Here is a 24693-nt window from a genome sequence, read left to right on the forward strand (position 1 = left end):
TTTCTTCTTTTTCTCTTTTGTTAACTCCAAAGGTGCCATAAGGTCCCTTTGCAGACTGATTTTACAAACTAAGGTCCCAAACAGACTGCAGAAATAATCCACTTTGAGACCGCTTTAGTTGCCCTGGCTCAATGCTAGGGAATTCTGGGAACTGTAGTGTTTGTGAGGCATTGAGCCTTCTCTGTCAGAGAGAGCTCTGGTGCCACAAACAGACTATAATTCCCAGGGTTCCCTAGCGTTGAGCTAGGGCGGTAAAGCGGTCTCAAAGTGGATTATTTCTGCAGTGTGTTTTGGACCTCAGTCTCAAAGGTGTTTTACAATACAGGGTCCCTCGACACACGGAGCTTCAAATTTACTCCAATGCTGGACATGATTTGGGGACTGAGGGAGAGAAGGCCCTTACAGTGGGGGAGGGAGGGAGGGAGAGTCTTATTGTGTGAGGAGGAGGGCAACGGTCACTTTATGACCCGCCCCTTTCCCTCAGAGGCTGGCCCCGCCCCCTCTCGCGCTCTTTCGCCCGGCGGGGTGGGCGGGGCTTGTTTCCAGGATATGACGCCGCACGCACAGGGCGGCCACCGTCGTCAGTCACGTGCGCTTCCTGGCTGGCGGGGGAGGGGTTTAGGACAAGATGGCCGGATCCACAGGTCTGTCTCCTTCGGAGGGTGGGCGAGCTTGGCGGATGGCTGGAGCCGCTGAGGGAGGAAGCGGCCCCGCGTTTAGGCAGAGGGGGACCTAGGCGCTAAGGCCGGCCGGGGAAGGAGGAGGAGGAGGAGGAAGAGGCGGTGGCGGTGGCGGTTGGGTGGGGAGGCCGCGGGGTTTGGCTGAGGTCGAGGCGGGGGTTTGGGGGTCCGGGGTAAGAGGGTAGCCGGGGACTGGGACCCCTTCTTGGGGGAGCGCTTCTCTTCTTTGGTCCTAAAGTCACACTGCAGAGATAGTAATCCCCCTCGAGACCCCTTTAACCGCCCTGGCTCAACGCTAGGGGATGATGGGAACTGTAGTTTTATGAGACATTGAGCCTCCTTCGTCAGAGACAGCTCCGCTGCCGCCATGGACTACAATTCCCAGGATCCCCCAGCACTAAACTAAGAGCAGGGTGTCAAACGGGGTTATCCCTCCGCTGCGGATTCACTCCCAAGTTCTATCAATTCAAATAGGTCTACTCCAGTCGGGTCTAGCCAGAGTTTATAATACTAAGCCACTCCTGTCAATATAAAGTTGGAGAGCGGGGGTTCCATGCTGCTCCCAAGAAAGCAGCCCTTTTCTCACTTCTAATAAAAATAATATAATACGATATTCATATAGTAATATTATTATAATTTAATAATGATTAAACAATAATATAATATAGTAATATAATTATAATATAAAATAATGATAAAATAATAACATATAATAATAATAAAACTTTATTTATATCCCACTTCTCTCTTAGGAAACAACCGAAGCGGCTTACGTATTAAAATTCCCCACCAAGAGCAATACGGTGCATTACCCCCCACTCTCCCCCAAGAATTAAACATGTTATCAGTAAAACAATCGGTTAAGATAAATTGTTTCAACATTTAAATCAAAATAAAAGCGAATGGGAAAGGCTGGTACGCAATACAAGACGAGAGAGAGGCTCATCTAGGGCTGGGTGTTTCCATTCGGGAAAGGCCTGCTGGAAGAGATCCAAATCCATATTAGAGCCTACAAACGATGGTCCAGAACGCACTGCAGAAATAACCCAGTTTGAGACTGCTTTAGCTGCCCTGACTCAATGCAAGGGAGTTCTGGGAACTGTAGTTTTGTGAGACATTTAGCCTTCTCTGTCGCAGAGCTTTGGTGCCACAATAAACTACAAGGGTCAGCTTGGCGCTGAGCTAGAGACCTCTGGAGCCACAATATACTGCAATTCCCAGCACTGAGGGTAGCTCAAGCCAGCTCAAACTGGATTATTTCTGCAGTACGTTTTGGATCTTTATTATTTAGAGAAGTGGTCTAGTACCAAAAGCTCTGGTTAGTTCAGACCAGAGTAGATCTGTTGAAATAATGGAATTTACATAACTATAAGTTTTGAATTAAATGTGGCACCTTCTCCTCGAATCAGTTTGTTATGAATGGCAGCCTAAAACAAATCAGTGTCAGTTCACAGTTACAACTGTTTGATTATTAGTATTTACCTTCTGAGACTGTAAATGCTGCTGATGGTAAGATAAGCTTTTTGCTTGTGTCTGAATCATCCGCAGCATGGATATTGAACTTGTTAAATAAGTTAATTAATTTTGGCTGCTGAGGTATGCCACGCTCTATATTCCTGCTCTTATAATTTCAAATCCCTACAAAAATGACCTGACTTGTAATAAATGACACAGTCTCTTTCATAAACTGTGGGCTATTGAAAGCTTGAAAATGAACACGTTGTTCAATTACTTGCAAGAGCATTTTCATCACCGTTTTGTAAAGTGCATTTATTTTAATATAATTAAAGGCTCCTAATCATTCATCACAGTAATATAGATAGTAACTAATTAAACCCACAGAAACAGACACTTACAATATATTCACCCTCTACCCACGTTCTCCCTATTAATCATCCTTGTCACAAAATACAATACAGGGTTTCCAAAACAGGGTAGGTGAAACACCACCATAGACCCCTGTGATAAGACATAAAAGACAAACTACATTGTAGCTCTGAAAACATTTTTTAGGTTCAAAACACACTGCAGACTGAGACTGCTTTAACTGCCTTGTCTCAGTGCTAGGGAATCCTGGGAATTGTAGTTTATTGTGGCATCAGAGCTCTCTGACAGAAAAAGCTATAAATGTCTCTCAAAACTACAGTTCCCAGAATTCTGTAGCATTGAGCCAGGTCAATTAAAGCAGTCTCGAACTGGATTAATACTGCAGTGTGTTTTGCACCTTAGTTTAACTATCAAAACCGATAGTATTGGGAACTAAATTTGGTAACGTTAAGAGTTGATTGTATTGCCCTATGGAGAATTTGGTTCTCCATAGGGTAATGTCCTGTTTGATAAAAAGAGGTGGGGGGGGGCGGGTATTAGTAACAATAACTACGTCTGTCATTTTCTTGGATGACAGGTAAATTTCTCAATATGCACCAAAGAAACAAGAGCAGGATAGGTTTCTGGAACAGGTGTACCATTTATTACATTCTGTTAATATTGCAGCTCACCTTATGTGCTATATATTGATTCTTCCACAGCAATTTATCTAGTCAAGTCTTTATTTCAAAGTGTTCATAATGTAACCTGAATGGTTTAAAAGTTAGCCTAAATGCCTTGCCTAGTTTGATTTAAAGGATATGAATTGAATCCATTGCTGATAAGTAAGTCATCGCTTACGAGTGAACTCCAGCTGAAGTTAGCAATTGGATTTAGACCATATGTCCAGATAAATGACTATCTGCTTGTTTTTACCATTCTTATAATGGTGTAGAGTACAATTTTTTGTTTTGATAGCTGAATAAAAGATACATCCCTAGTTCTTTAATTGTAACTAACTTTTAGCAGTCGCCAAGAGCAAAAGTAAATTGGAAGGAAACGATTTGAATATTAGAAGGCAACTAAACATCATACACACTTGAGGTCCTACTTCTTCTCTGTCTTATTGTAGGGCTTTAGGTAAACCATTTATTTCTGACTCAGCCAACCTATCTGCAAATAGGAGTATTCTGTATTTCACTTTTCTTGAATCAGTTCCCTTTTCTTTCTTTAACTATTTCTCTCTGTACAGGAGAGAGGGAGGAAAGAATAGTAGAATCATAGAGTTGAAAGAGACCACAAGGGCTATCCAGTCCAACCCCATTCCCAGGAACTCACAGTCAAAGCACTCCCGACAAATGGCCATCCAGCCTTTGTTTAAAAATCTCCAACACACTCAGAGGGAGTGTGTTCCACTGTTGAACAGTTGCTACTGTCAGGAAGTTCTTCCTAATGTTGAAGTGGGATCTCTTTTCCTGTCACTTGCATCCATTGCTCCAGGTCCTGTTCTCTGGAGCAGCAGAAAATAAGCTTGCTCCACCCTCAATATGACATCTCTTCAGGTATTTAAACAAGGCTATCATATCACCTCTTAACCTTTTCTTCTCCAGGCTAAAAATACCCAGCAGCCTAGAAGGGGGAGAAATGTACTGGAATGTATATATGAAATACAGTACTCATCTGATATATATCTTTCCATCTAAATCCAAGCTTTTACAAGGTCACTGCAAAGACAAGATGTCTTCTTGCTGGTGCCTTTTCAGTGGCTTACTATTTATGTGTAGCAGTTAATGCTATCCCTTTCAGTTTTAAAATAAGGGTGAGCAGTGTGTAGTCCTTTACAGTAGTGCATCGTAAGATGTCTTGTGTTCAGGAACCACTAGGTTCTTTCCCCAATGTGCCAGGAACCAGCACACTGGACATATTTGTTTTTCTTGGAAACTCACTAACTGCTGTCAGCTGGTATCTCAGGGATCACCACTTTGAGTTGCAGAGCTCTAGAGTTGCATGATTCTAGAACACATGGAGTTGTAGTCCAACAAAAACTGGTGGGGGTGAAATTTGTCTGCCTGTGTAATTAAATGTGTTGGAAAGAGAGAGTATGATAGTTGGAGCTTGGGTCTGGGTGGACTTAGCTTATGGACAGTAAGCCTTGCTATATTAACCTTGCTTATAATATTCACTCTTGATTCTTCCATATAATTCCTCCCTTAAAAGTTCTGTTCTCTGAATGATCTGGCATGTTGAAATGACCAGCTTTAAAGTTATTCACTGTTTAGACATAGTAGACTGGGCATATGGCCTATTGAATTCTCAATCTGAGAAAGAAAAAGACTTGCATTATGCTTCAAAGCCTATTGTCATTCTAACTCAGACTGCCATATTTTTATTTTTATAAAATGGTGCAGATGGAGTAACATTAAGAGCAATGTGCTCTACAATTGTTTTGCTATAAGAAAACTCAGAACTGTGTTGCCATAACTTATACGCCATCTATATATGGGCAACTGCAATTTAGAAATGGGTGGGGTAGAACATAAACCTTGGTACCAGTTGACACCTGTAAACAACCAAGTGCCTACTGGTTATTGGATTCTTTCACACAGTATTGAAACAGGAGTATGTAAGAGTCTGCCTACATTCTTAATCAGGCATATGTACTTCAGGATTGTTGGACACAACGTCTTTATGTCTCAGCTATTGCAAGAACTTGAGTATGCTTTTTCTTTTCAAGTTAAAATTCTGGTAGTCCACAGATTTTTGTAAAAGGAAAGAAGCGAACTTTTTAAAGACTGGCATTAGCCCACCCTTGGTTTAACAATGATGGCTTGCCAAATTTACTTGTATATGCAACTTCAATCCTCTGCTCACCTTTGAATATATCTTACTAATCTCAATAGGTTTACTTCTGAATAAAAATGTGTAAGATTGCAATGTTAAGCCCAGTTTCTCACACTCATCTGAGTACTTGTCTTTGAGGACAAAATACAGGATTAGTAGTTACTGGTCGGTAAAAATACTAGAGCCCATAAACAATGGTCCAAAACACACTGCCAAAATAATCCAGTTTGAGACCATTTTAACCGCCTTTGCTCAATGCTAGGGAATTCTGGGAACAGGGGTTTTGTGAGACATTTAGCCTTCTGTCAGAGAGCTCTTCTGCCACAATAAACTAGAATTCCCAGTATTCCTTAGCAATTGAACTAGGGCAGTTAAAGTGGTCTCAGACTGGATTATTTCTACAGTGTGTTTTGTACCAATATTGTTGCACTAGGTAATGCTGGTTGCTTGTCCATTTTTTCATTGTGCTGAAATTCTCGTGAGTTACAGTGTGATTCTATAAAGATTTGTACAGTACTAGCAAATAGTGTTATAACATCAACAGGTAACTTTTTAAAAACAGATAACACATGATTGAAAATGGAGTATTTGTTGCATAATATCATTTTAATATGCAAGATCATTCAGAGAACTGTCCGTGTGAACCAAACAAATATTTTCTAATATGTATGATGAATATGAATTTAAAATGTTAAGCATAGTCTTATATAGTTCAGATGTGAAAATGAGTGTTTTGGTGCTATATGGAGGTCCTGTTTAGATATATATCTATGCTGCCTAATAACTGAAGTTTCCCTGGACAGTTAAGAGAGAACAGAAATTCAGAATCAGCTTTACAAATGAGAATATAAAAGTTACTGGCCATGATTTAGCACATTCCCTGCCATTATATATGTGAATTTATGAACTAATTCTCATCTTATAAAACAAATTTAAATGTAGTCCCCAGAAGTTCTTTGGGGATTACATAATGGAAAAGAAACAGGAACAGTAGCCCAGAAATTTATTGAACCTGGATGTGATGTTTAAGGTGCTTAAAGAAATACTAGCAAAATGGGAAATAATGAGAAGAATAAGAGAGCACATTTCCATAGGAGACTTTTGTTTTGGGGGAATAATTTGTTGTGAGTGGGGTATGTGTGAAATGGAGATAGGTCTGACTCAATAAAAAAATCACAAATATGCACAAATTGTAACTGTTCACAGCAAAACTATACAGAGCTTCAATCAAGCTTGGTACTCTGTAAATCAGGCATAAATTTTATGGACAGGACCCTTTTGAAATGTAGCCTGTAATATATAATAGTATGTTAAGAGGTGCTATCTAGAAAATACGGGTTTTCCAGATGGTCTGAACTTTAATTCTTCAACTTAATTCAAAACTGTTTCCAAGATGTTTTGTCTTAAGGTAACAGCTTCTGTGACAAATATAAACACCTCAGTTCTCTTCACAATCTTATGAATCTCTCAGGGCAAGGAATAGATCTTTCCAAAGACAACACTTAGAGAGACCAGAGCTTTGCTCAGTCAGTTATCTTCAATTTTCTCAATACTGTGAACCTCCAGTACACACTATTTATCAGTTCATCTTTATTACACAGATTTCTCTGATGAAAACATCTGTGGATTTTGTCTACAACCTTCACTGCATAAAATTTGAATTAATACTGTTGCTAATCATGCTTTATTTATGCTGTCCTGAATGATTTTGTTTCCAGTCCAGTTTAAAGCACGTGGATACAATACACGAAGACTGGTGTATCCTAGTGTAGGAAGAAAAATATGAATATTATTATTTTTTAAAATCAAAGGTGAACATAATATGGACCAGTGAGAGATAGTTATGATTTGTATCGGATGTTGAATGTACAGTTGTCCCTCCATTTGTGCTGACTTCGAATCTGAGTCCCTCACTTACTTGTGAGGGGCAAACAGGAGAGTACTTAAAATGGGGCACATGCCCATGGGAACATGCAGCCATTCAAGCCAATAGGGCTTGAATATCAGTGGATTTCCATTTTTGCGGGGTGTGTGTGTGTGTGTGATCCGGAACATACCCCCGAAAAAATGGAGGGGCGACGAATTGATTTTATGTTCTTAGAAATTAGTTATCCTTACAGAATAGTGATGTTCAGAAAGCAAGTCTGAAGCCACTTAGTAATACTGTAAATATGAAGTGTAATTTCCATCATGTTGGTAGTAATGACATACTGTATATACTCATGTATAAGTCCAGAAATGTAAGTCAGCAAAATTGATCCCAAAAACCTGGGTTGACATATCCATTGATCAGAGTAAGTACTTTATCTTAATTTCATTTTTTTAAAAAGGAACCATCTCCTCTCTGAGTAGAGTGACAAAAAGCGACAGCTTTGTCCATCCCAGGCGAACCCAAAAGAAGCACCAAACCCCCGCTACTCTCTCAGCACTCCTTTGAGGAGAAGCACCAAAGAGCTGCTGCCATTTTCCTTCTCAGGCATTCAAAAAGGCCAAAAGCAGTGTCAAGGTGGAGAGAAGAGAATGGGTCAGTGCTTCTTTTAGGTTCTCCCAGGATGGACTACAGTGCACCCGTGTCATATGCAGGCTCATTATATGCTGCTTTCAGCATATGCTGAAAGCAGTGGCGGAAGAGGCAGTGCTGTGTGTCGGAAGAAACAGTGGTGTGTGCGCCTGTGGCACACGCTGCCGCCACATCTTGCCACCACAAGCACAAGCCCCATTACTTGTAATGAGGCTTGAGCATACGCACTATTTCACGTTCGGGGGTCCAGAATGGATCCCCTGTGTAAAAGAAGGGTGCACTGTGTTTCTCATTCAGAGAAGGGAATGGTGCCTTTGTTGATAAAAATTAATTCTGTACCTTAACTTATATATATACATATTTAGAAAACAAGTAATCCCCTTCTCTGAGTAGAGTGGCAAAAAGCTGTTTTGAATGCCTGTGTGGGAAAATGGTGGTGGCTCTTAAGTTTCACCCAGGTCATATCCACAAGGCATATCAAAATCCTTAATTTTGATCCCAAAACCTGCTTTCAGTTTACATATGAGGTTGACTTATATTTGGGTATATACACTAGTTATATTCAGAGAAAACAGTGAGTATCTACAGCAGTTGATTCAAACAGTTGTAAACCTTTGAAGCCTTTTTGAAATTTATCCTGTAATATATGACAGCTAAGAGGTGCTTCTTCAAAAACTGTTTCTGAAAGCAACCACTAGACACAATCACACTTAGCAGGATACAGTAATAGTGCAATTTTAACAAGATATCTTGCAAATACTTGCTTATTAGTCTATTTCATTTGGAAAAGAGAATGGGCTTGCTTGAGTAATATAAAGAGTGATATTGGTTGTGTAGACACTAATGCTGATTTTAGCCATTTATCCTATTGAGACTGGGAAGTTAACTTTTGCGGCCTCATTTTTAATGGGAAAAAAGCTGGTTTATTTCCAAATCCTGTTCTATTACACACTTTTTGTCTTTTATTTTCATTTGAGCAATCATGCTTGATGCATGAATCACTGGAGCACTAGTAGTAGCAACCACACTTCACAGCAGTACAAAAACAGTCATTTTATCTGCATCCTGCTAAAATAAGGAGTTAGAAACATAGAGTAGGAAGGGGCCTCATGTGTGGGTGTGCACTCTGAAAACTGATAATTATATAGCTTGATGCCCTTTCTACAATAGTGCTTTCTTACACTAAGTTTTACACTAAGGCAATCACATTATTTAGTGTTTTTCTTTATAGCTTCCGTAGTTTAGGTTAATTTGTGACCCCTGTTGGTATATTTAATACAACACTGGATTTAAATTAAGATTGCTATCTTATTTTAATCCATCTTTTTATATGTACATATATGTCTAGGGTTCTATCCTCAGCTCTCTTGCATATATCATCTGTTCAATTCTCTTAGCCCTTTCCTCAATCCTGTTTCCAAAAATAGCCACCTGAGCATGCTTGTGGTCAAACCAACTTACAGCTGGCATTGCACGCTTGCATAATTGTTGACCTACCCAAGGAATCAAATATGTACATATCAGGATTAGTAATTTGACACAAGCACCAGTGTTAGCTTTTCTACAGTTGAAGGATTTGAGAATTTTTTTTTAATGCTTCCTTTTTTTTCAGGGGAATTTTTTTATCATGAACTTGTTTCTCAGCAGACCTTCCTTTCAAACAAGTCCTCAATGCTTTTCTCTGCTCTTTACATGTTTTATGTAAAGTAACTGCATCTGATGCTGATGTTCCTTCAACAGTCCAGCAGATCTTTTGCTTACAAGACTTGTTATGTTATCTGTGTGTTTCAAGTTCAGACTTCTTATCTGAATTATTGGTTAAGAAGAGAATCACAAAGGGTAATGTAATTTAAAGCTGAGGTAGCTGTGGGAATAGAATCTGGAAATGTATTTACTCCTAACCTTGCATATTAATATTACATCTGGAAGTGACTGCAATATTCTTTTAAATTTACAGGTTTTGCTGTAAATAATGGAAACTTCATAGGCTAGGTTTGCATGGTTATCTCTCTGCATATGCCAAAATATGAAAGAAATTACCAGTAGGGTGATCACATCTTGGCTTAATGAGCCTTTTTTCAGTACAGATAGATCATTAACTCTTCTCTTTGTGTTGTGATCAATCATAGGAACACTTCTAATCAGGGTTTCATGTCATCTCCAAACCAGCAGTCTGGTTGCCAGCTTCAAAACAAGTTCAAATACTTGAAGGTGGTTTAGGCATCCAGATTATTAAATAAGATGGGCTACAGAAAGTTTAGAGCTGGCAGACTGTTTTCTGGCACAATTTAAAGTGCTTGGTTATGATCTATACAGCCCTATATGGTTGAGACTGAAGGACCTTGTCTTCCTATATGAGCCTTCCCAAATTCTGTGATCACCAGGGAGGCCTTTCTTTCAGCCCCACCAACTTCTCAGGCATGCCTGATGGGTACAAATGAGAGGGCCTTTTTGGTGGCTGCTCCCAGACTTTGGAATTTTATCCCTAGGGAGGCTAGGATAGCCCCTTCTTTTCTATTTTTCTGCTGGCAAGTGAAAACTTTTAAAACTATCCCAACAAGTTTTTGGGAATTGACTTCAGTGAGCTTTTAAATGGGTGTGGTCTTGTTGAGGTTTATTTTCTGCTGTTTAGTGAGTTCTTAAAAAATCTATTCATTAATCTGCATTTTAAAAAAAGTTTTGTATATTTTAATATTTTTATGTGCTTTAATTAGTACAGAATTTAATATTTTGTAAGCCACGCAGAGTCCCAGTGTTAACGGAAAAGTGGGAGCTACTGATATTCATGCTTAATCCATATCTGGTAATCATCACTTCAAATAACAGGGAACCTTAATTAAGGGCTTCATGATGTTGTATTGGGAGGTGCTAGGGGGTTATGGGTGCAACAGGAATTCAATATGTATTAAAATAAGGTGTGATAATCTGAATGGGGCCTTTATGTTATCACAAAAAGGGGAAAGTCTTGATATCACTATGTGACATGGTGGCAGTGAGACTCCCATTCAGGACCAGGACCTTATAATGAATTCTTCCTTGTCTGAAGAATTTATGTGATGCGGCACACCCTGCTTCACTACTTTTCTTAGATGCCAGTTCAGTGGGCCTTTTGAATCCCACCGCTTGACACCAATTGTCAATTGATAACTACATACCCAATATCCGAAGTATCCTAAATAATAAAAGGTCTTTTCCCTTTGGTAGCATTTTACTCATGTTTGGTAGTGTGGATGATATTATCTGTAAGCACACTTCAGGCAACTGCTTGTTGAAATGAAGGGACTAATTTTATTTACAAGCAAGGTTGAATACAGTATCTTTCTCATAAGATGTTGTTCAAGCTTGATACGGTATATAGCTTATTTTAATAGTTACAAAGTTTAACAGTTCCCTTATAGCAGTGCTGGCGAACCTTTTAGAGGCCGAGTGCCCAGACTCAAAGGTGCTCCCGCAGTGCATATTACCAGGTGCTGGAAGGGACTTCCAGGGGGATGGGTGGAACCTCTGGGGGCAGGACTTCCTCAGAGACAGCTGAAGGCCTGGGAGGGAGGGGGGAAGAGGAGGAATAGGCATGCACTTGTTCCTCTTCACTCCCAGGTTCCTGTGCCATCAGCTGTCTCTGAGGAGGCAGCTGAAGGCCCGAGTGGGCGCGGGGAAGAGGAGGCACAGGTGCTTGCCTATTCCTACTCTTCTCTCACCCTCCCATCTCTCCGCATGCCCTCAGAAATTGCTTGGTGTGTCAAAGAGGGCACTTGTCCTATAGGTTTGCCATCATGGCCTTATAGACTTATTTCCCACAGAACTTTTATCTAGCCTTTGTGTCTCTCAACTCTTCTGGTTATCTGTTACACCAACAGCCATTCTAATAACTTCCTTCATTTAAACAATTTATTTCATCTGTTCTCCAGATGACTTTAATAATCTCCACCACCTGCTAACAATATACAGTGTGTGCATGCCGTACACAGGCTCACCATATGCGGACTTGAGATCACGCAGACAGCAAGCCCTAATGTGATGAATGGGGCGCATGCCCATGGCATTCAGATGAATGGGGCTTGATCATACACAGAATTTGTCTTATTGGGGGGGGGTGGGTCTGGAATAGATTCCCCTGCGTAAAGTGGTGGTGCACTGTGTGTGTGTGTGTATATATATATATATATATATATATATATATATCACAGTATATTAACACATACACTTTAACTCAAGACTCCCCTAGTCCCTAACCTGGGTAACTAAACCCCTTCTGATTGCAACTCATAGCAGTCTCCCTCATCCTCCTCGTCTGCTATCCCCTCAGGGTACAAAGACACACTCTCCTCACACATAGCTCCGCCTCTCTATTTATACCCGCTCCTGGGAGCAACCCCCAAATTTCCTAGCTTCACTCCCTTTGGCTGTTCTCAACATTCTAAACTGCCTGTGTTCTCCCCAAGCCATTCAAGGCAACCACCATGGACTCTGTAAGTAGACAAGCTGATGATCAATTCTGTCTTCCCTTCTCAGATTCAAATATCCAAGAGCAAGCACTCAGGGACTCTCTGCTACATGCTTATGTGTTAATGATCTGTAAAAGCCATAGAGAATTTATCAACTAAGTGTTGCTTACTGTAGTATTGTTTCTGTATTCTAGTGTTCAGATGGCATTCCCAGATTTCCATATTGGAACCTCTTATTTTCTCATAGAAAACTGATGAATTAAATTATGAAAATAATGTTGCTCTTATCTGACTTCCAGTTATAAACTCTGAGATGGATTTTGGACCATATCACACCTATAATTAGCCTCATGAGAAAATGCCATGTTACAAAGTGACTTAAATTTGTGTCGAGATAATCCCATAAGTTTGTTGATGAGTTTTAAATGGATGTCATTTCCTTGTGATGAAATTTCATAAATGAGGCCATGTTTTGTTGTAACATCGATTTAAACATAAAACACACAAATATAAAAACGCTTGTAAAATGCACTGACTTTCAGAAGTGGGTGGCTTGCGTTAACATAGGTGAAATTTGATTTTGAACACTGTTTATGTTCTTTCACTTCTTTTAAATAGTTAAAGTCCCTCGTAATTTTCGCTTGTTGGAAGAACTTGAAGAAGGTCAGAAAGGAGTAGGAGATGGTACAGTAAGTTGGGGCCTCGAAGATGATGAAGACATGACGCTTACAAGGTGGACGGGCATGATTATTGGGCCACCAAGGGTCAGTGGTACAAGTTAAACTTTCATTTTTTTTAAAAAAAATCACACACCATTAATTCATGTTGTGTCAGAAGATTTAAAAGTTTCAATTTTTAAAAATAAATCTCACACCATTAGATCATGCTGTGTCAGAAACTTTATTATAAAACAACTTAATACATGGAAGTGTGTATCAGATCAAAGGTAATGCCCTTTTTATGCAGGTAGACTTAAATATTCAAAACTCTATAGAGGCAACAGTGCCATCTAGTGGCAGCCACAAAGACTGAATCAAATATGACTGTTGCTATGGCCTATAAGCGCATAGTCCTAACAAGTGTTTTCATACAGTGTATGTGCCTTCAAGTTGACTGTGGAGCTGGGATGATGCCAGGACTGTCACAGGATTTTCTTAGGCAGTGATGGTTTTGCCAGCTTCATCCTCTCAAATATGGTACTTGATACTTGTTTGTCATTTCCCTTCCCAAGTACTAACCATGGCTGACACTGTTTAGCTTCTAAGACCACCAGGATGTGGTGACTCTGTGGCACTTAGGACCTTTCATACAGTACCCTGGTGATATTAAGAGTTTATCCTTAATTAAGCTATAATTTCAACTCTGCCAAAAATATGCATAGACAATATTCCAATTTTTGGGGCTTTGTTTTAGATTTATATCAATATTTGTCTTGGTAATATTAGGCTTTCTAGCATATGTACTCATTTAGTACTACATGTGTTCACAGGCCCTCACATTTAAGAATGGCAAGTAATTTTTTTGGGGGGGGGGGCAAAGGGTTTTCCAGTTCCTGTGGGAGAAAGAAGAGGTATCTGGTCTCTCCAGTGTACACAGAGATCTGTTGTATTCCTTCCCTTTGTCTTGCAGAGCTGCATGTTAGCAGCACAGTGGTAGTTTTTCAAGTAAGGCAAAATAAAAAGGGGGCATTAAGACTCGATTTTTGACAGGGATGAAAACCAGTGATGGGATTGTTGTGGTCCATAGCCACCCATTGGTGGTGCTTTTGCTGTTTCAGCTTTAGCCTCCCAGGGGTAACTCACACAGACTGAATGGGGTGAGTAGCAGTATCTAAATCAACCTTCTACAACCTGATACCTTCCAAATGCTTTGGATTATAGCACTCATCATCCTCAGCCAACATTTAGAGGTCACCAGTTTAGGGAAATCTGATCTAGATGACATTAACATTTCTCTCACGGCACCCAAGCAACAATTACTTTGTTTTACCCCAATGCAACTGGTATCGGCTTGCAGTTTGAGAACTATTTTGAGCTTGTGTCAATGAAATAGCAATAGTTTGTACATTGTGGAACTGAGCAAAGCTTAATTGATTTCTATTTAATGGCAAAGCTGAAGCCATTCAGTAAAAAAACAGACTCTTTAAAATGGAGTTGTACCTGCAGTAGCATGTTACTCTACTTTGTATAAAATATTAATTTGGGTAAGGTAGCATTATGTTATGGTAATTGAACAGTGGAGAGTAAGTGCAGTTATGAAAAGCAATAGCATTGTCTCAAACTCTTTCAGCAGATCGAGGTTTACTATAACCAAAAGGTAGAGACATTCAAATTGTAGCTTAAAATTGCACTTTTCTCACACTTTCAGACATGGCTATGTTTCAAAGTTCCCCTTGTAAGCATGACTTCCTTATGTTTCCCCCCAAAGTCCAGTTATGCTTAGAAAAACATGCTGTTTCGGTAGGTTAAAAGAAGGGGCAGAGTCATCATGAAGTAACAGTGCTGTTGGGCAGTTACCAGTAGCTTAGCCCTTTGAAGGGTCATTGCCACCATAAAACCATGTTTACATCATGCTAGCCATAGGTAAATGTTTTTGATTAGTAAATGGATAAATAAATAAGACTGGATTTATAAAAGTAAAAGCAGTTTATAAATCAGATTTGTAAATGTTTAGCTGCTCAATTGATGGAAACCTTTTCTCAGTTTACATTAATTAATGTATAGTTGTTTTTCTCTGCAAACTGTTGCATATAGCATATTTATTATTTTACTTACTTATAGTATGTTTAGCCTGTTCTATGTCATAAAAACTCTGGGCAGTTTATAAGAAAATAATTTGAAAGGACTTAAAATTTTCTCTGTGTTCTGTTATTAATATCTTTGGACTCAGTTTTTGTCCCTGTTACTCCAGTGCTAGTAACATACCTTATTTCAGAAGTCTCTCAGATAACCAGTATTATTGTATAGAGGTAGGGATGCAGTAGCTCAGCAGTAAAGACACTGACTTTGATGATTGCATACTTGACAGATCAGCAGTTCAATACCCAGCTGCCAACTGATGGAGTGAGCTCACATCACTAGTCCCAGCTTCTGCCACCTTAGCAGTTCAAAAGCATGTAAAAGTGCAGGTAGATAAATAGGTACCACTTTGGTGAGAAGGTAACAGCATTCCGTGCAGTCATGCTGGCCACATGATCGTGGGTCATCTTTGACAATGCTGGCTCCCTCAGCTTAGTAATGGTGATGAGCACTGCCCTCTATGGTCAGACATTCAAAGGGGAAACCTTTATCTTTTACCTTTATAGAAGTAGAACAGAGACAGTTTAAATTGCTGAACTCAGCTAAAAAAGTATTTTCTACTTATTTTCTAAAACAATTTACTTGTGAACGGCTAATTTTTCCAAATGAGTAAATGTCCACATTGTTGTTCTCCATGTTTATTTTTTGTTCATTTTACTTTAGTTATACCCCACCTTTCCCTCAGATCCGGGACTCAAGGCAGCTTACAAAAATTAAGACATACAGATAAAAATTCACATCATTGAAAAATGTTTTATTTATATATTTTTAAAAATCTCCCCTGCTTTTTCAGATTTATGGCCAAAGTTGCTGACAGTGATATAATCTCAAAACAAATGTTACAGATTACAGAAAAAAGATAGCAGTCAGCTAAAACAACGAGGCATGGTAGCAAAACAACACAGTACAATACAATTCAAAACCTAATGGAATTTTTGACAGGGAGAAGGAAAGACTTTCTCTGTCAAGGAGTTCCAGAACTTTGATGCAATCATTAAAAACTTTTGGAAGGATAGCTGTATTTGCCTGCTGCAGCAAAATTTATAAAGTGTATCAAAAATAAACTTTTAAATTTAGTTATTTTTTTTAAAGAATTGTGATTCTCTCCATTGCATAGAGCTACAGTGGTGTAGTGTTTAGGGCATTGTACCATGACTCTGCTCAGCCATGGAAACCCATTGGGTGACTGTCAGCCCCATATAATCCCATACTTTAGGCTTGCCATTAATTGGAAACGACTTGATAGCATGTAAAATCCCATTGTCTCTTGGCATCTGCATTCAAAGCCACCTAACAAAGTTGATCTGAACAAAGATTTCTTCATTGTATTCCTTCTAAGGTTTTAATTCTTTTCTTCTTTCTGCTTAATAGACAAATTACGAAAACAGAATATACAGCTTGAAAGTAGAGTGTGGGTCTAAATATCCAGAAGCACCTCCAACAGTTAGATTTGTAACAAAAATTAATATGAATGGAATAAATAATTCCAATGGAATGGTAAGTTATATAAAACGAATAAGCTAATTTATTTTTGTAGAAAAGCTGTTAACAGTTCTGCTGGATAGGGAAGATGTATATGCACATGCTATAAGCTAATGAACAAATATCTTAGTAAATTGTGTTATTGTTTGTTGGAGATGACTGCATTGTTCTAAAATCACAATGAAGGTGAATGGTATAGCTGCTTTAGTGGATTGAAATGAATATCAGGCACATCCCCCCTCCCCCCCAATTTTAAATGTTCCTATCTCCCAACATGATCAATATCTTATATGAAGGAAAAACATGGAGTAGAAGAAAATATGCAAATATGAAATATGCATTCCATTCTTGAATTAAAAGGAAATTCTTCTATGTGACATACAATGTTTGAAATGTTCCTATGTCCTTATATTAAGGCTTCACATTTAAGTAGCGTATTCTACATACTGTAGAATAAATGAAACATGTTCAGTCAATTTTGTTGATTGTTAGATGATAAAACTAAAATATTTGAGTTAAACAATAGCCACTTAATCAATCATAATGCTAAAATGCAACCCAAAGAGCATCCCTGCAGAATTAAAAGACCATTTAAAGTGTGGATGCACTACTAAACTTAATTGACAAGGTTGAGGAACATCGCCAAGCAAGAACGCAAAAGGACACTCTCTGTAGCCATAACATAAGAAAAACCTCAATGACTGATGAAAATCTTCTGATGGTTAAAGACAGGCAAGAAGCAAAAGTAAAAGGTAACAGAAAGAGTGTCAGAATCCTGAGTAATTTTCACTTATTTGTCTATAGGGATGAAGAGAGCTGTTGTCAGTACTAAGAAATAAAAGACAACTACAAAAAGTAGAATGAGAAACGTCATTCTGATCTGAAAAGTCAGAGGAAAATTTAAACCAACAGTAGAAACAAAGGGTCAAACAAAGACTGCATTTTATCACCCTCTCTGCTTAATTAAAAAGAAAATAATGTTCATAGAAAATGTATATACAGTCGGCCCTTCTTATACACGGATTTTTTATACACGGATTCAAGCATACACGGTTTGAAAATGTCCCAAAAAAGTATAAATTTACCTTCATTTTTCATTTTTTATAAGGGACACCATTTTGCTGTGTCATTATATTTAATGGGACTTGAGCATACACGGATTTTGTTATACACGGGGGATCTTGGAACCAAACCCCAGTGTATAACAAGGGTCCACTGTAACTGTAACCTGGGTGATGAATACATTAAAAATTACTAACAATTTTCTGTACATTAGCTCAACAAATAGAAACTGTATGCAATAAATCAGAAGACTAGGCTTTCAAATGACAGCTCTGAGGGAATTAGATAAGAGCCTCAAGTGTAAAGATACAGTGCGTCCTCACCTTACGCGGGGATCCGTTCCGGATCTCTCCGCGTAAGGTGAATTCCACCTATGCTCAAGCCCCATTGTAAACAATGGGGCTTGTGCACAGTGGCGTGCAGGGCGCAACGGGCGCGCGCACCCATTCAATTGAATGGGACGCGCCGCCCCTTCCACCCCGCGCGCGCCCCACGGCTTGAGCATGTATGCTCAAGCCGCGTAAGGCGCGCCCGCGTATGACGCGGGCACACTGTATAATATTGAATACCAAAGTCAGGATCATCCATACCATAGTATTTTTCTTTACTATGCTGGTATGTCAAAGCTGGACAGTGAAGAAAGCTGACAGGAACAGTATTGACTAATTTGAAATGTGATGCTGAAAGAGATTTCTGCAGATGCAGTGAATGGCTAAAAAGACAATTCAGTGAGTCCAAAAGTAAATTAAGCTTGAGCTCTCACTAGAAGTCAAAATGACTAAAATAAAGTTACTGTAATTTGGGCATGTCATGCGGTGATGTGATTCATTAGAAAAGATAATGGTTGGTACAGTTGAAGGTACAGTCCGCCCTTCTCTTATGCGGGGTTATCCGTTCCGGACCCCCCCGTGTAAGAGAAAATACGTGGATGCTCAAGCCCCATTCAAATGAATGGGGCTCGTGCTCATGGCAGTGTGGCAGTGGCGTGCGGGGCGCATGCCACAGGAGTGCGCCCCATTCATGTAAATGGGGTGTGCTGCCCCTTGCGCCCCGCACAGCTTTCAGCATATTCTCAAAGCCGCGTACAGCGCGCCCACATATAACATGGGTGCACTGTATTAGCAAAAGAGGAAGACAACATTACAAGAGAGTTGAATTTGCAAGATCTGAGGAAGGCTGTTCATAACAAGATCTCTTGGAGGGTCATAAGTCAGGCTGAGTTGACAGCATTTAACAATAAAACATCCACTGAAGAAAGGGAATGTCTTCAGTAGGTTTCAAATGGGGGAATTTCCCATTATTTCTATGTAAAGCCTGTGCAGGGACCCTGGCCAAATCTGTGGATCCAAACTGTTCACAGGATTTTTGGGTAGTATTTAAAAAGGCATTCTCCTACCAATGTCCTGTTCCGCAGCAATTTGTGGATGCCATCTAGCAGGAATGAGACAAATTGACTGTATCTATAACTAACACTGCTGCTATTAAAAAACTATGGGCCTCAACAGAAAGGTCAAAATAAAGCTGCTTCGGGTCTCTTTGGAGGTATGCTATTTAAATGATGCATGCGTACTAAGAGGCCGGATGCCATGCCAAAGCCTTGCTCCAGTCCTAAGGACTGGAACACAGCTTTGCCACAGCTTCTGGCCTCTTAAGATGCATGTGTAATTAAAACAGCATACCTCCAAAGAGACCCAAAGCAGCTTTATTTTGGCCTGTCTGTTCAGACTCTTGGTTTGAATATAAAGATATAGCCATGTTAGTCTGTAGAATCAGTACGTAGAAAGATCTTGTAGCACATTTGAGACTAGCTGAAAGAAAAAAATTGGCAGCATGAGCTTTTGTAGACTTCAATCTACATCCTCAGATGTACTAGTAATCACACTGGTCTCAATATTAGTTTATGCTGAAGTTATGTTCAAAATCGGTGAGATCAGGACATCTGATTTGGCAAGTCAAATAAATTCTCAGGACGGCCCATGAGTCTTCATCCTTGGTGATTAGGACATCTTCTGCCTCTTGCATTATGGCATGAGCTTCCTTCCTGTGTGTAAAGTAGTTTATTGATGAGATTCACTCAGACAGTGTTCAACTTTTGCAAAGAGTTTTAAAAAATTGCACAGGGCTGTCTCTTCATGATAGATACCATCTTAGACCCCATATATTTCTATGCCAGAATATAAACAGCCACAGTAGAGCGCGTGAGTGGAATAAACTGTAAATGCAGATGCTCTGTACTGACCTGGAAATACTGCGCTTGGATCTCGAGAGGTATCATTGCTAATATCTATTCATCTATCTCACAAAAAGCATGTCTTTAGGGCTGAAGGGTGGGGTATAAATACCATAAATAAATAAATAAATTCTCAGATTTCCTTATCAAGGTCAGCATTACCAGTACAAGGGTCTCCAGTTTGCCCTGCCTTTCTCTCTCAGGGTATTCACAGAGGCGACGATGGTGTTTATGGTCCATCTTTGGAAGTAACACATTCTTATTTGTCCTTATCTAGACAATGATAATGAGATCCACATCTGGAGGAAAAAAATATCCAACACACTCTAGACTTGGTATAGTCCTGGTTTTCTAATAAATGTTGGGAAGAGCCAATTTTTCTATTTATAAACGGTAAAACTTCAGGGTATAATTGTAGATACAGAAATTGGTATAATCTTCCTGTAGACAAGGTAGGAAAAAAATAATCTATTAGAGAATCTCTGACAAGTTAGACATTATCTTTGGAACTCATAGCCAAGCTAAAAGATTTAACCATTTCCAAAATAAATACACTTGTCCCTCCACATTTGCGGCTTTGACTTTTGCGGATTTGATTATTCATGGATTTTATTAATAGGTTCTTTCCAGGAATATTTTGGTCCTCCAGTGCAACTCTGTTGTTAACTTTAACCAAACGTTGCTCTGAAGGTCTTAGAGATTTCTAGAGTTAACACATTAACACTCCGCTAGGCATTTGTAGCTCCATCAGCTCAGTTCTTTGGTCAGTATCTGGCAGATATTGATCACAGAGTTGCACTGGAGGATCTAGAGATTCCTAGAGAGGTGTTTTCCCAGGTAAAAACATAGTGTTTTTGTTATTTGTGGTTTTTCCACATTCGTGGGAGTCCTATGTCCCTAAACCCAATGAATGTGGAGGAACAAGTGTAGCTTGTTTGTGCATGCTGCCATTTCAGTGGCTGTTGCTGCCTCATCAGAAATATATTGCTTTTCATCATCCAGGTTTTGTAGTTGTCATATGCTATGAGGTCTTCCTTTTATGATGGGTGTTAGGAAAACAGTTGGTTGTTCTGGTGAGTTGACTTTTGGGTATTCGTATCCCCCCCTGCCCGTTTAAGGATCTCTAAAACACTTGCTGTGGAAGGTCTGGGTTCTAATTACCCTTAATTCTGCTGGCAGATTGTCAAAGCTGGGAGCACTTTCATGTCATTCTAAATGTCTGGAATTTTCAGTCAAATGTGACTATATTTGGATCTATCATGGATCAAAGCTTGTATCATTCTATTATGAGACATTGTGTCTGTATTTGGAGGAATTGTGGCTCAATTCACTATGAAGGAGGCTGTGTCAATTGGTTTTAAGACTAGCTTACCCTTAGTTGGCATTTACGTGTAGGGCAGTTACTTGAAAATCAGGGTTTTTTTGTTTGTTTTTTGAGAAATTTACAAGTTGGGCACATTTCCTTTGGCCAAAGCTGCTTTTGGTCCTTCAGGAAAGTGGTTCAGGAACTTAAAATGAGGTTTTTTGGTTATTGCGTTGACATATGGAAACATTGGTCAAATAACATCTGTTAAACGCATGGTATGGCCCATTCATAACATGTTCTCCATTGTAGGAGGAAAGGATTATTGGTATTTGCCATGATATGGCCATTTTCCATAGTAGTAGCAAACCTCAGTGCAAGCATACTCCCATGATTATTCTTTATTCTCCACTTAAATATATGCTCTCTTTTTTTTTACAGGTGGATACACGAAGCATACCAGTGTTAGCAAAATGGCAAAATTCTTATAGCATTAAAGTTGTACTTCAAGAGCTAAGGCGTCTAATGATGTCCAAAGAAAATATGAAGCTTCCACAACCTCCAGAAGGACAAACGTACAACAATTAATTTTAGCTGAATCCCAAACTTGTCTTAAACAACTTCTACTTATGTTAATGTCTTGATTTAATCTCACAATGCAAACCACCCACACATTAAGAGATTCTGCTGGTGTATATGATCTGGACATTTGAAAGAATATATATATATATGTATATGTATGCCCCATATGTTTTCAGGCACAATCAGACAGAAAAAGGCAGCACATCTTTTTCCTTTTACCAAGGCACTGTCATATTAAGCATAAGCCTGAAGTAGCCTAAAATTGGAGCTCCAGTGTTTCAAGATGAAAGCATGACAGGAAGTGCCAGGTTGCTGTGGAATAATGTTTCAAAAACCTTTTCTCAAGAAGAAAACAAAAACAAATGGCATGCTTTATCCATCTTGCTTTAGTAAAAGAGCTGCAGATAAAATTGTTTAAGTAGCAGGTACTGCAAATACCATTGCTAAACTTGTTTAATTTTTGCAAAGGTGTGGGTGCTGACTGCTAGTAGTGTCACAGAATACAGTCAGGATTGTTTTGATACTTGTATTTATAAAATGGGGAAATGATTTTCTTTTAAGCGGCTCCTGTGTGTTACATGTAATGGACATTGCAAATATTTGTTTACAAGTCTTTGTTCTAATAAACCATGCATTTAAGTTTTAGTGAAACAAACAAAAAAAAGGAAATAGGTGTATGGATATGTGATTCAGAATAAAGTTAGTCTTCAAATGTAAATAAAATGTGGAAAGTATCTCTGAGACTGTGCTATTTCTATATTTAGGTTATGTTGATAGTACACTGCAAGGGTAAGAAGTCAAATTTTGTTTTTTAGCTATGTTCAGCTACCACTGTCTTTTGCATGATACTTTAGGCTTCTGCAGCACAGTAGAGTTACTTGCCTAAGAGATTGGCTGTAAAATAGTTGCCTAAGAGATGGAGCTAGTTGGCTGTTCCTTATCTTCCTTTTTTTAAAAAAAAATCTTTAAAACAGGATGGCCCTATAGTTGTAATTTATGCTTCTTTCATGACTGCTTATTCTATTTGTCTTTTGTTGTTGTACATTCTTAATTCTTGCAGCAGTTGTGCTGGTAAACTTGTGAGGAAAGAGCTGGGGAAAGATGGAAATGCTTCTAGGGACATCAGTTCTTGTTTTGGGGTCAGCTTTGAGTTTTGTGCTATTACTGTTAGGCAGTCTGAGAGGTGTAGAGCTAAAGTTGTAATGCAATTTAAAAATCCAGGAGTCATGGAAGTAGGTGCATGCATAACTACTTTCATGAAACACTCTTAGTCCTCTAGCATCTGATAGCAGCTTTCAGAGGTAAGTTGTCCCTGAACTGGAAAGCTCTGTCGGGCTCTTGTGGAAAATAATAACCTATTGGTTCAGCCAGGTCTTGTCACAGACTGCTGTTTTCAGTTCAGCTGAATGGAAATGCTTGGAAACCAAGATCTACTGGACTTGAAAATATTTAACTGAGCTGAGATGTCCTTCCTCTGCTCATTTCTTCACCCCCTCTTTGCATGGGAAGGGTAGGAGTTATTTTGTGGTAGGGAAAATGGCTCTTCCTACTTTGTTTCTGTCCAAATATATGTTGCAATACACAGGAAAGGCATTTAGCACCAGGAGCTTTAGAAGTGCTTTGTAATAAGAACGAAATTAAAGAACTGTGTGTGCACTATGTGTAAATTGAAGATTTCCTCTTTAAACTACATGACAAGTAGGAACAGGTTGGCTGCCTAATTTTGAATATGTTAATGGGAAGGGTGGACAGCTTCAGTGTGTACAGGGGACAGACAGTCTCTCCTAAGTGCTGAAACATGGGTGAAGGGTGGGGTGGGGGAACAAAAATGTCTGGAAGCCTAATCTGGTTTTGAAAAATGTATAGTTTTTGAAATTGCTCCAGGAGAGGCAACCCATTCTTTCTTTGCCCAAGAAAGGGCTGGAATAGACTAGCTGGTAAAGCCAGCATTTATGTGCCTTGAGGGCATGGCACTTAGACGCTGCATGCCACTAAGACATCTGGAAGCTACCCTGGCCAACCAGATGTGGGCAACTTCAAGACGCTCCAGGGGCGCCATGTTCGCACCACTGCACCACTGAAGCAGCTTGAAACTGCTGGGGTTGTGGTTGGGCTGCCTAAGGCACCTTTTTACCGGCCCAAAAGGGAGCAGATCTTTCCCACTTCTATTTGGGCTGGTTCCAGGGCGGGTGTGTGGTTGCCATAGCACCAGGCCAAGTGGTGCCAGGGCAGCCCCAATCCTCACTTTTTGGGCAGTCTGTCTGCCCCTAAGGATAATCCAGATGGGGCTGAGGGCCACAGATCCCTTGAGAACTTCACACAGCCCTAGCGCCACAATTTGCTCATCACTATATTAAAGGGAAACCTGGATTGCACACGAGAGTGCTCTTTGTGACTGAGCCACTATGTTTTGTTTACATATATATTATTCCCTTACAATGTGTTTCATGAAAAGTGATCATTAGTGTGCATGTGGAAAAACCCTCCAGCTGTATTCCTAAAAAAAGTTTCGTAAGGTAAGTCTCTTTCATTTCAGTGTAATTGAATTTAAGAATATATATATTGCTTGGGGTTGGGCTCCAAGGTGCATTTTGGAATGACAGCTCCCCAGATTTGTAGGGAGAAATCCTTATTTACAAGATGTGTTTCCTTGGAAGAATAACACAGCAAAACAGTCACAAAATTGAAATACATTCATAAATACATGCAAAAATTAAGAATGACTAGGTAAATATAACAAGACAATATAACAATAAATGCTAAAGATATCACTTAAAATAGAGGAATCACATTAAAGTTATATTATTTTCTTTCTTTTTATTCAAAAAGTTGTATCTTTTATTATTTTAGAAGTATATCATACATAATATATACAAAAAAGGAAACATTTCTTACAGGTAACATCTCATTTTGTTTCGCATCGCATCAATTGATTCATCCATC

At 39.3% G+C, this 24693-nt stretch overlaps 1 protein-coding gene across 1 annotated transcript; it reads left to right on the top strand.

The window, feature by feature from the left end:
- Nucleotides 1-561: 561 nt before the first annotated feature.
- On the top strand, nucleotides 562-23411 carry UBE2V2 (ubiquitin conjugating enzyme E2 V2). Its single transcript, XM_089517283.1, has 4 exons — nucleotides 562-644; nucleotides 12912-13057; nucleotides 16463-16588; nucleotides 21610-23411. The coding sequence occupies exons 1-4, from the start codon at nucleotides 629-631 to the stop codon at nucleotides 21754-21756; spliced, it is 435 nt and encodes a 144-aa protein (XP_089373409.1). The 5' UTR covers nucleotides 562-628; the 3' UTR covers nucleotides 21757-23411.
- The last annotated feature ends 1282 nt before the right edge of the window (nucleotides 23412-24693 follow it).

This window comes from Sceloporus occidentalis, unplaced genomic scaffold (assembly GCF_023333645.1).
Source record: "Sceloporus occidentalis isolate IW3139 unplaced genomic scaffold, rSceOcc1.0.p SCAF_3, whole genome shotgun sequence".
In the NCBI taxonomy this organism is placed as follows: Eukaryota; Metazoa; Chordata; class Lepidosauria; order Squamata; family Phrynosomatidae; genus Sceloporus; species Sceloporus occidentalis.

Excerpts from the sequence above, each read along its gene's own strand:
- UBE2V2 (XM_089517283.1), top strand. Across the intron at positions 13,058-16,462 it reads TGATTATTGGGCCACCAAGG|ACAAATTACGAAAACAGAAT; the intron begins GTCAGTGGTACA and ends TCTGCTTAATAG. Across the intron at positions 16,589-21,609 it reads TAAATAATTCCAATGGAATG|GTGGATACACGAAGCATACC; the intron begins GTAAGTTATATA and ends TTTTTTTTACAG.